This window comes from Plectropomus leopardus, chromosome 7 (assembly GCF_008729295.1).
Source record: "Plectropomus leopardus isolate mb chromosome 7, YSFRI_Pleo_2.0, whole genome shotgun sequence".
NCBI lineage: Eukaryota > Metazoa > Chordata > Actinopteri > Perciformes > Serranidae > Plectropomus > Plectropomus leopardus.
This window is the reverse complement of record NC_056469.1, coordinates 500,933-513,739: the sequence shown is the minus strand read 5'-3', so window position 1 is coordinate 513,739 and position 12,807 is coordinate 500,933. Positions and strand designations below refer to the sequence as shown.

Here is a 12,807-nt window from a genome sequence, read left to right as displayed (position 1 = left end):
TTCGGCCACAAACTGAACCGTTTGTAAATTCGGAGCGCTGTTGGAATGTACCTGTCGGTTATCCGGAGCACACAGTGTGCTCTGGCTTAGTGTCAGTGCAGACGGAGCAGCTGAGCGCCGGGCGCAGTGACTGTGTGGGGACTTTATCTGTTCCTTTATCCACGTAGAAATAGAACTTAGTTGGAACAACAGCGCTGTCATCTTAGTACTGAGTGTTTGATTGGATTGACCTACACACCCATATTGTCGAAGACCTGTTGATTTGTTGTTTGAGTTAGCGGTGTCTTCACGTTTGAACTGCATCCGTCCCCGCCCACTGCAGCATTTCTGTGACACAAAACAAGCGCACGCGCCACCCATCGTCAGCCACTGCGGAAGTAGCTTTTCTAAACATTTCCTAAACGCTGTGACGGCTGCTGCTCAGCGGGGACACAGCTGGTGAGTAGCTAGCTATGCGATATTAACAGTTTACTTAGTCAGTAAGTGGTGCTTATTATCCGTAGCACAGATGATCGACTCAGCGCTGACAGCTGTCGGCACACTAACGTGTTGCTGTTTGGTTCAGAGCTTGTCTTCCTCAATGTAGGACTTTCGCATGTTCACTCAACTAAATATTAATGTCTCTAGGTTATCGACACCTTATATACAAAAATTCAATACAATACAAATACAAAAAAGTTAACCGCAATTTCCAATAGAACTATTGGCAGTCTACCTCATCATAAACGTGGGCCTGTTCTTTGCAAACAAGCTGTAAATAAAGATTGCAGATAAGCTACAGATCTTACATATCTAGACTTATTGTAGTATGAAACAATGAGGTGTAATCTACATTACATGTAGTGTCCCAGTTCCAAGGCTCCGCTATTTTACATGTTATGTTATGTTATGTTATGTTATGTTATGTTATGTTATGTTTTTTCATGTCATGTCATGTCATTTTCCAGTTAACTGCAGACTGCCACAATCCATTCTGATCACTCCCTCCTGTGCTCTCCTGCTATGACAAGTTGAAATGTTTCCTAAAGAATTCCTGCCCCAAATTGAATCTTAAAACCAAATTTCAACAATTCATTCTCTTTCATTGGTTACTTAACCATCTGAAACCTGGGGGAAATGTTTGTTTTTTTTAATTTATTTATTTATTTATTTATTTCAGAAAACATGGTAAGAATGTAATTAGCAACTTAAGAAGAAATGACCAAGGAATTTGTAAAAGCACAAAAAACATTACCTGAAAATAAGTCAGTCAGTCATTTTCTGTAACCGCTTGTCCTCGTAAGGGTCGCGGGGGGGCTGGCGCCTATCCCAGCTGTCATCGGGCAGAAGGCGGGGTACACCCTGGACAGGTCGCCAGACTATCACAGGACTGACACATATAGACAGACAACCATACACGCACACAGTCACACCTAAGGGCAATTTAGAGTCACCAATCAACCTGGGCTGCATGTCTTTGGACTGTGGGAGGAAGCCGGAGACCCCGGAACATGCAAACTCCGCACAGAGGGGCCCCCAAATTACCTGAAAATTTGTAATAAAAACTAATGAACAAACCAAAGAAAATGTCATCTTTAAAAAAAAAAAAGTAAATTAAAAAAAACTGGAAAAAAATCTGCTTTACATTATAATAATTAGTCAAAATAATTTTAAATATGTCATTGACAATTATAATGTAATCCTTTTACATTTTTCCCCAGCTTTTTTAAAATTCAGTTTCTAAATCTATAATTTCTTGCAGTTTATGGGAGATTTCGCACCAAGTTGCTCATTGCTTTTTTCCCATGTTTTTGAAAGAAAATGCACCAGTGTTATGGTTCAAAGGTTTAAATACTTTAAAAAGCATTGGAATGCAGCACAAGAAAAGTGATGGTTTCAAGGGGTTAAGTACAAGATAATGCAAAACCAAAATATGTCTTACTGTCTTTCTGAAATCGGTTTGTATTACTGTGAATAGTCCCTTTCAGAAAAATAACAACACAGTGGACACAGAATTAGAATTCTAAATGCCCTGCACAGCCACACTGTAATGTACAGCATTACACAACAGCAGCAACATAAGAAAAGTGAAATAACTTTGACAGAGTTGTTACTGAACATAACTTCCTTCAGTAAGACCAATCACACTATCAGTTTGAGAGTGACAGCAGGCTCTCAGCCTGTCTCTTTTACTGAAATGCTAGAGCTACCTTTGTTATTCTGGATGTGGGATGGATGTGCCCACAGCCACACAAAAACGTGAATAATTCACACACTCACACACACACATTACCACATGTTCAGTTACCTTTTATTTGCAGTCACTTAAATAACATACAAAACCCAGGGCCTCATGCAGCAGCATTCTCTTAAATTTCTCTTATTGTCTCTTAATTTTCTGGTAAGAGAAAATGTAAGAGAAGTCACCTCCAGATGCACCAAATGCTCTTAACCACCCAAATTTGCTGTTACCCAGGTGGGCTCTATGATGAATCCCACTTGATCTTAACTTACATGTTAGCACAGGTAACGTCCCCTAAACACTATATAAGGGCAGATTTTGCGCCGCATGCAACGACTCATGAACAAGACTGGAGAGATGACACCAAAAAAGGCTGTAAGCAGAAAAACTTCTGCAGGAGTGACACTGATATAATGTTACATAAAGTAAATGTGATTTCAGGAGGACGATTTAAGTATTAAAAGTAAAAGTACACATGCAAAAAGGTTTAAACAAACTTAATTAAAAAAAAAATATTACAATAGTTTAAAGAAAAAGCAGCAATGCCTCATACAAACAATATGTATGAGATCCGGAACCATGGACTTTTTTTTTTTTTTAATGCATGAAAAATGTCACAGAAAAAGTAGTTGCCAATTAATTTTCTAATAAATCAACTAATTGTTTCAGCTGCACTGATGTATTTTCATATTTTTGCTTTGAATTTGTAAAGTAGTTATCTAATAAAAGTAGTGGAGTAAAAAAGTACAATATTCCCTCTGATATTTAGTGGGGTAGAAGTGGAAAGTGGCATGAGATTTAGATTATGAAGTAACCTCGGATTGGTACTTAAGTACAGTACTTGAGTAGATGTACTTAATTACAGTTCAGCTCTGGTCAACAAGGGATGCACAGTAACTGAAATTACAGTAAATGGGATCAACAGACTGAGTATACTTGTATCCCTTTATCCCATAAATTTAATAATCCAGTCATTATAATTCCTCAAAAACATTATCTAAATTTGATTATGTGATATTAGTGCATTTTTAAGTGCTCCAAATATAAAACTTATTTTTCCTCATGTTGGACAACAATTTATAGCCTTTGAAAGGGGGATGTTTTTTTTCTTATTTTGGTAAGATTTCCCTGGACCACTTGTAAAATTTTCTCTCACCAAGGAGAAAAGCTAAAATAAGAAAACATCGGTGAATCCCAAAAATCAGTCGGTACTAACAAAATAAGAACAAATCCTGGATATGAGCAAAATTAAGATAAAATTTGTTCATATATAGTTCCTTGCACGAGGTCCCATGTTGTCCGGATTATAGTTATTAGCACTTTAACAATACACTGTTTAGTAGAGTTACATTTTGTTGACCTCTTTAGAACTCTTTAACTCTAAATTTGTTGCCTTCAGTTATTTGCTCTGTAAAAAATTTTTTTTGGGGAAAAAAAAAACAAACACCATTGTTGAACTCTTAAACCTGTGTTCTTGCTTTGGCCTATGACTTTGTGGTCCACAACAGTGGATCAATGATATGACACTTCTTTGTGGTGTTCATATAGTTGATGTTGGTGTTCATTTTTTCTTTTTAAATATTTTTGAGGATCTAGTTTACAGTTTCTGGTTTTAATCAAATTTGGGAGAAGGATGATGGCAAAAACGTTCATGTGGTGTAACCTTAAAAGCTTTTCACAAAATAATTAAACCTTTTTAAAAAATGGTGAAATTGTGTGTTACCCTATTTAATAGTTTGGCATAATCTTTCCTTAGATTTATTTTATAGTAAATAAAAGTAATGGAACACCATTGTTCTGAATATTATTATTGATTTGGGAAAGAATGTCAGTCAAGTCAACTTGGTGAAGAGTCAAGGTGAAGTCATTGCCAGTTTATTACTACTGTGGAGGAGGACCGATGCTAACAGCTGCATGCCACACTTGGTAGCTCTCTTCAACTCTTTCAAACCCAGCTTGACATCACTTTTGAACCTTTGAACCCTGAGCAACTTGGCAAAAATGTCCCGTAAATTGCAATAAATACGTAGATTTATAATTATCACAGTTATATATTTTAATTTATTTTGCAGAATTATTATAATTTAAAAAATCAGGTCATTTCCTTGTGTTCTTTTTTGTGTGCTTATTTTCAGGTTATTTACTTGTACTTTTACTAATTTCTTAATCATTTCTTTTGAAGTGTCTCATTACCTTGTGCCCATATTTTTAAAAGAAATCAAGCCCAGTGATTTGCCCAGGTTTCAAAGAGTTAATTGTGTTGGTATATGTTTGCAAGACTGGACTAGCACTTGTAGGAAATTCATTCAACTTAATCTTCAAACATTCCATGTTTTTCAGTGAAGTCTTGTTGCTTTCCCCCTCAGACACTGCCTGTTAACAGTAGGTGTCATTGTAGGTGTCAGAGCTAAATGACTTTTTGTCTTATGCCCAGAGCATGATGAAGACAATATTTTCAATAGCTTATGATGAAAGAGTTGAGCAAGCTTTTTTTTCATGTTCATACACTTCATTACCTATTACCATAATAACTAGTACAGATGCTTCAGCCTTCACTAAAATGGAAAACAGCTTTACCCTTTCCGAGGAAGCGCAGTCCAACTGTCAGCCTATGTTGTCTAATCACTAAAAGACAAAATTATACAGTTACCTGAAATAATATCCATTTTAAATATCTACATTAGAGGACCATTTCTAAAATAAAGAACTAAGGATTACAGCAACCAGCCACTTCAAAACAGACATATGGGGCAATAAGATGGAATGAGCCATGACCTACTCTATGGATTTTTGTCTTCATCATCCGTAACAGCATATAGAAAAACAAAGCTTTTATTTTGGAAAAATCTCAGCTATGATTTTTTTTTTTCCGTTTACGTCTGCTGCAATAAGCAGCGTGACTGTGACGTCAGTGGGCGTACAGGTCAGGCTTGCTGTGCTGCTTTGTGTCAGGAAACTTAAGACTGCAGACATGTTGTTTCTAATCTAATCTGTTCACAGATCAGTCCAGAGTCTGGAAGAGCAGTTTCCTTCACAGACACAGATCTGGGTGAGTACTGAGATTTCCTGATGCATATCCAGAAAAACCGTCAGTGCTTGTCACACTGCCGATTTCTGCTGCAGCAGTCTGGCTTTCCAGCTCTTCTTTTCCACTAGTGCCTGTCTTCCAAACACGTGGCCTCCTCCACCAGTCAGCCCCTCCTTCTCTCTGTCAGCTGTTTCTGTCAGTAGACTTCATCTGTGCTGTGTTCTCAGGCCCCCGCCCTTACAGCATATGGCTGTGGAATGCATTTATTGACCCTCTACAGTAATGATATCACTTGTAATGATAAGATCCCTTGATTGCTGGGAGTGCACTATGGAGCATGGAGCAGCTCTAGACACACCTGAAAGCCTGTCCCTAAGATTTCCAGAATAAGGGTTCAGGCCCTGAGGGGGCGGATCCCTTTACTCAGTTTCCTTTGAGCTGAAATGAGCTGATAGAAATATGAAATTTGTCCCAATAACTGGCAATGACATGCAAATGCTTCAAACGAAATATGACTCAAAACGGCCACATAGCCACTGTAGTTAATACCTAAAAATGTGATTGGCAAAAGGCCACGGCCCTCATGCAGCAAGTCTGATTGACTTGAATTTTGGCACGCCTGTGCAGCTCAACAAAAAAACCTTTTTGACCATTTAAGTCCACAAAAATTGATTTTTTTTCCAATTTGCATAATGTGAAAAACAGTAAAATGACATTTGTTTAAAATTTTATTCTATCAGCAAAACTTTTTGGAACACAGTCTTGGTGGACAAGGAAACACATATCTATCAGATGTGAGCACTGAACAACAAATGCAGAATTGGTTGTAGCATAACACAAATAAGACTGTAAATCAGACATTGTTTCTCTAATTATTCCAAAACTTGAATGAATGAATGAATGTAGTTTGTACAGTTTGTAAAGTTTTCTGCAGTTGACCAGTAGGAAGTAGTATTGCCAAAGAAGAGCTTGGCCCAGCAGGGATTTGGATGTAAATGAATGAGCATCATAAAACCTGCTGGTTATTTTCATTGCAGTTGTCATAAACTGTCAACAGTCTTCAAGTTTCAAACATTCATGCTGACTTGAACCCCAGAGTCACCCTTGCGGCTATATTTTATAATCCGATTTTTGTTATGTCACGCCCATTTTTTGTATTTGTGGTGCCCCCTAGTGGTCAATATCAATTAACCTTTCAGAGTATGTTGCTAGAAGACATGTAGACAGTTTCGCCAACTTTTGTGATGACTGGCTAAAAGGCTGTATCATCTTGCAGGAATTTGTGAAAACTTTCCCGAAGAAAAAACCAAAAAAGAAGTCAAAGCAAAAACAAAACACTTTCAACCCTTTGGGCTTAAACCCCATAGTAATAATAATAATAAACAGCAGTTTCAACAGGGTCCTTGCACACCGTTGGTGCTTGGACCCCAACAATAACATTAAACCGTCACAAACTCAGTAGGGTTCTGCCCCTTCAGAGCTTTAAGCCAAATAAAATACTCTCTTTCTCTCAGACAAGCACCACAAGACATTTTGTCCTGCATTGATTTCTCTCTCATTTGTTGTGCAGGTGCTCTGGGAAAGGGGACTATGCTGCAGGGGCCATCCATAGACATAAGTGGCTCCAGGTTCACTCCTCTGGTGGTGCTGGAGCTGGCCTCAGACACCAAGGAGGAAGCCATTGCATGGCTACTGAGGAGGATAAGAGACCAACAACAGAATGGAGGTGTGGAAGTTAAAGTAAATCTGTGTCCCTGTTTGCCATTCCGTTCAGTGTTATTAACCCCATCACTTCTCCCAGGTGCTGAGCTGCTGGTGGAGCAGCTGGCCCCTGGAGTGCAGGGTCAGGAGAAGGGTAACCTCAACATGTTCCTGGTCGGGGCCACATGGCAGAGGCTGCTCTCTGGTGCTGAGGATGTAGGCCTCTTCAAGGAGTTCAATGATGGATCCATGAGAGGCTTTACCTGTGCTAACAAACACAACTTCAAAGACTTTAAAGGTACAGGCCAGCAGGAAACTGCATGAAGGCAGTTTAGTCTTGGAAATATTTCTGCCGAATATGTTCTTACTTAAAGCAGCTATAATCAGTATTCTTACTGTAAACATTTGAAAACAATGTGGCGATGTGAGGGGGTGAGTGAGTGAACAATGAGCTTTGTAGCATTACAGCTTATTGTTTATCTGTCTGGGCCACAACTTCACTGTTCTGAGTCACTCTCATTGCTCTCATCGCGTCATTTTTAGCTGCATATGGCAGCTGTTTTCAAAGTTCAAAAAAGCTACAGAAACTAACTGTACACTACCTGCTCAGCAGCACTCAGCAGACAGACACAGACTAGCTGGTGAGCACAGGCTACATCTTCAATAATACCTTTCCGTTTTAAATCTGTAAATCTTGTTACATTCATGTTTAGCGTTCACACCACTCCTGTGTTCGGGAACCCCTAAAAAAGAAACCTTTGTGTTTTTGTTTGGTTGGGCAGAAAGGGAGACTTTTGAAAACTATGACTTATATTAGTTTTATATTAGTGTTCAGTCACAAAATGTCAAACCAAAACATTACAGCTCCAGGACTATTTTTGCTTTCCAGTGACTCCTAAGCTGTTCTCTGCTGCCTTTACTATCTTATACACTTTCATTAAGAGTTCCACCTCAGTGTTGGTCCACACAAAGAAATCTAGTCTTTCCTGGTATTTTCTTTAACTATGCAACCAGTTGTTGAGAGACAATCTGCATCCTCTTTACATGGGTACACACATGCCCAGTGTGTGTGTGAATGGTCATGGTTTGTGTGTAGAGTGCAGAAAGAGAATATTTCTGAAAACACAAAGGCACTTTTAAAATTAAACTATATTAGTGTGGATGTAGCCTTAGTGTAGCATTTAGCATGTGAAGAGACACATTTTTCCATCAGGAGTTGGTAGACAACAAAACACAAAGGGTCATCACTGGGCTTACATTCATCACATCGACACAAACACAACTCCAAATAGATGATCATGTTGCTGTGTAACTGCCGGCTGCAGCTGCTAGCTTACGGGTTTACTGTATTAAAGGTCTGGTGTGTAAGCTTTAGGAGCATCAATTGGCAGAAATTGCATATAATATTCATAACTATTTTGTCATCAGTGGATAATCACCAGAAAGTAAAACTTGTCATGTTTTTGTTACCTTAGAATGAGCTGTTATCTATCTATCTATCTATATCTACATATGGAGTTGGTCCTCTTCCATGCTGTCTGGCACCTTGTTTCTACAGAAGCCCAGAATGGACAAACCAAATGCTGGCTGTTAGATAGGGCTATTTGCGTTTCACATCGGCCGCTGTAATCCTCCTACACAATTGACGCAGTGGTGAAGTTTTAGTTTTGTAAACTCACCACTTGATGCCACTAAATCCTTCACACTGGATCTTTAACTTAAAAGGTCATGATATGATAATTTGGTGCTCCTGAGTTGTGTCCACTGTTTTCCAGGTAGCCAAAAGAATTAGTTATTGCGTCTGATAGCCCTGACACACCAAGTCGAAGGTCAGCTGTTGGTCAATGTTGGGCCGTCGATTAGTGTTCGTTGCCCTAGTCGCTTCTTGGTGTGTCCTGCACTGTTGCCGCTTGTGGGCACTAGGGTCTGTTTTTCGGCAGTTCAGCATTTATAATCAGTGACAGTGATGGCAGTTCATCGGCAGCTCAGCTCAGAGCATGAGCATGAGTGAAACAGAAGTAGGGAAAGTAAACAAAGAGCTAGAATAAGGCCAAAACAGCTTTTTCTAACAGGTCAGATAGTTTTTCTGTAGCCAGTGAGCTCTTTAGCAGAAACGCTTGCTGATGGGTTGTGTTCTTGGTAAATATGTTGTGTTCTTTCATCATTAGATTGTGTTGTTAATGTGCTAACTGGCTAAATAGCATCAAGATGCTCTTACTGTTTACTTTTTGAATGACAGTTACAGACAAGCTCCATCTGCTGGTATGGAGCGGTATTTCCTCTCATGCAGATGCAGAATGAATGTGCTGGTTGGTCAATGGTGGTAGTCTTTGTGTGTTCATGTGCAACTTTTGGCTGAGACAGGCTATACAGACTATGGACGCAGCAGGAGACTTTCAAGCGCTGCTTGTTCTCTAAAGTCGGTTTGTTGTGTCTGGGCCTTAAATGGCTGATGTCGCAGGTATAGTTCTGTAAAATACTACAAACTATCAGTGACTTCCAGAATGTAGCGTTATCTCACACAGACTGGAGACTGGAAACCGTATTGTGTAGTATCACAATGTTTAATATGTGTCATATAAGCATATTTAAGCTTCTGTTGTATCAAACATAAAAAGTTTATTCATGACTGAATGAAACCTGACTGATTAATCACAAATAATCTGTAGATAAATCAGAAATGAGAGTAATTATAAGCGTCACCTGTAAAGTGGTGAAGTCAAATGAGTCACTGCAGTTTGATATAACAGGATTATGACTGATGTTTTCTAATCATCAGTACTCCTCTTGCAAGGTACTCTGAAATCAGAAGAGCTGGAAATGAATGGGAGTGTCGGAACGAACTGTTGTCATTGTAACTGACACACTGACTGCAGTTTGAAATCGATGAGCTCAGTGTAAGAGCCTCTGAGCTGAGTAACATGGCTCTGTTGTCAATGTCCTGAGATGTTTGTATCTGCTCTGTCTCTGTCTCTGCAGGGGATGGGGACTCCTTCCTCAGCATGGCTGAGTGTCAGTACATCATTAAACATGAGTTGGACACATTACGCGCCAAAGATGAGACTCATGTACCAGGACACGCTGAGGCCAAGCTCTACCCTGGGAAATCTATCAGTAAGTGTCTGTCTGCTCTCACTCTGTCACTGTGAAATTCAAATAGGCTCCAGGTTACCATATCTTGGTATGTACAGTATGAATATATCTGCATAGGCAGGAAGTCAACTGACAGAAAGTTAATTGTCAACCATCGTCATCATCATCATTAGGGCTGGGCGATATGGCCTAAAAATAAAATATCAATGTACGATTTTAATTAATTTTTATCCCTCTTAAAAACAGTCAAGAAATGACAAAGAAATTCCTCAAAACAAGTTTTGCTTTAATTTTAAAAATAAAAATTAAGAAAGGTAAACTGAAAAATGTAGAGGGCTTCAAGTCAGTATTGCATATTGCACAATTTTGCATATTAAACAGTTTTGCAGTTGAAGCAGTGGAGTATTGAAAATGATCAATCCTGAAATCATACAGCCGTCATGCATCATGAGTTTCATGTTAACAAATAATGCTGTTGTTTGTGTTAAACTGAGTGGACCACAGGTCTGTTGTAGTGGAGTCAAACCGCATCCCCTCCAGCTCTCTGAAATCTTTTCACATGTTCAGTTGTACAGATGAGGCGGGGCGGCTGGTAGCACATACTGTAGCTGGGGAGGATAGTTTTTAGCATGTGGATAAGCCTGCAGGCTTTTCCGCTGTATATATGGACACCGTATCTTTAGTAATATGCAGTGCGACTGACTCAGTAACAGCTCTGCATCGGGCAGCTTTCCTGTCATACGGGACACAACCGGAAAACGGTTCTACTAATGTCGGGTGCTTTTTTCTGGCTGTTTGTGGGCTGATGCCATCTTGTGCATCTCGGGGACACATTTCTCCCACTTGGCTGCAACCTCTGTTTGAGATGTTGAAATAAAGCTGACATACTGCTGCCTTTAGTTGTAACAGACTTTAAAAAAACTTTGCAGCAGACTGTGGTTTGTTCAGAATCTGACACTGCAAAACCGAATCAGTTCCAAAAGACTGAAGAGACTGTGTCTTTTTTGGGAACAAACTCTTTATTGTCATTTATGCTTGCTGTCATGTTGTTTTGTTTGTGTATCTCAAGGAGATAAGCACAGGGGTGGGGGCATAGAGGGGGATAGCCCACTATGAACTATGGGAACCCAAAGGGAGCGACAGAGGAAGTTAAAGAGAAAATCTGCATTTTCATTTTTAATATCGTCCCAAACAGCAAATTCAAATTAATTGATAAAAATCAGTTTATTGCACAGCACTAATTCAAATGTGAATATCTTTGAGTGTTGGAATGTTCATTTACAAAAGAAGTCACTAAAAGATGTCACCTTGGACTTCAAAAACTAAAGGCTCTAAAAGCTGAACTATAAATTGTTTTTTGGGGAAATAATTAACAGATGAATGGAAAATAAAAGTAAAGGTTAAATGCTGCTCTAAATGGCACTTTCAGACACATTGATCTGAGTGTGTCTTTCAGACACATTGGAACTAAAAGTTCCAAATTAGAAAAAAAAACCCTGAAATACTGAGCACTGGATACCTGGAAAAGAAATAAAGAAACAAACCAAAAAAAAGAATTTTATTTCTGCTTATCCATCGCAAACACATTGCTCTCTGTCTGCACTGGATGACGCAACGCAAAGCGGTACATTTTGTTTGGAAGAATAATGAGAGTTGTGAGCAAAGAAATCTGGATAAGACTGGTGTGCCATGGATCACAGGTTTTCTTGCTCTGATCGCTCTCAGCCGTCTGCTCTCAGCTGTCTGCTCTCCCTTTTTCTCCTTCTCTCTCTCTGTCACTCACCCACACACTCACTATGGCACACAGTACACACTCTTTACACTCTTAGAGTGTGTGTCCACATAGCTGCGACAGAGTTTCAGTCTCTGTTGTGATAGTTTCTGACTGACATCTTACAGCTCAGGATGGTCAGAAGCTTAAGGAGCTGCAATGACTTCACCAGCGCCTTTCTGAAAAAAGATTCTGGGCATAGCTCTTTCTCTAGGAAGTGACATGCAGCCTTGTACGCTCTCGTTATTGGGAACTACTGAGAAAAGATGCTGCTGCTCGTAAAAAAAATGCTGTGGACACAGGCCCTTATAACACTGCTTTTCATTCTCAGCCCAGTTATATGGTTTTCTGGCTGGATATCAGACAGAACTGTCAACTCGTTACATTTTTATTTCCATCTTCAGTTTGACACTGTGTCCACTCTAACTGATTTCTGTGGGGGAGGAAGGTTAGATTTTCTTTAACTAATCACTAGAGACCCACATGTCTGCCTGAATCTAACATCATTTGAAGTCCACACTGAAGTGTTACCATGCCAACATATCTGTTTTGCCAGGGCTTTGAGATGGAGTGGTCCAAAGTAAAACACATGTATAATGTTGGGTGAGATTGAGAAGTCATGTCCCACTTTTCCCCCTCAAACAAGTATGTGTGCGACACTCAACTCAGAGGCCTTTTCAAAGTATCTGTGTGTTCAGCTCTCAGCGTGAACAGTCAAATGAAATGTGTTCATTAATGGAACTTTGTTAGTGTTTAGACTACCAAGATGATACCACAGGTAGGAAAGTAAAAGCAGAAACTGTCACAGACAGAGGAAGAGCTGCAGACAGCAGGCTCTGACTGCACCTCTGGTAATGGCTCACCTCCAACAGGTCAACTTAATTTACCTGCCTGTGTGAGTGAAAAACACACATTCCAAAATAACAGTGAAATTTAGGCTGCCACAGTAGCAATCTGAGACTCTGAGGCAAAGAAAAAGAATGAACTTCATAT

The 12,807-nt window shown here is 39.5% G+C and overlaps 1 protein-coding gene across 2 annotated transcripts in view; it reads left to right on the top strand.

Moving 5' to 3' along the window:
- Window positions 1-375: 375 nt before the first annotated feature.
- ano10a (anoctamin 10a) overlaps window positions 376-12,807 on the top strand; it is a 31,376-nt gene continuing 18,944 nt past the window's right edge. The window contains exons 1-5 of one of the 2 annotated variants that reach the window (XM_042489480.1): window positions 380-438; window positions 5,222-5,270; window positions 6,820-6,975; window positions 7,051-7,248; window positions 9,930-10,064. In XM_042489480.1, the coding sequence (XP_042345414.1) occupies window positions 6,840-6,975; window positions 7,051-7,248; window positions 9,930-10,064 (469 nt within the window). In that variant the 5' untranslated portion in view covers window positions 380-438; window positions 5,222-5,270; window positions 6,820-6,839. Of the gene's footprint in view, window positions 439-5,221; window positions 5,271-6,819; window positions 6,976-7,050; window positions 7,249-9,929; window positions 10,065-12,807 lie in introns of both variants that reach the window. The other variant, XM_042489481.1, reaches the window with a different exon arrangement.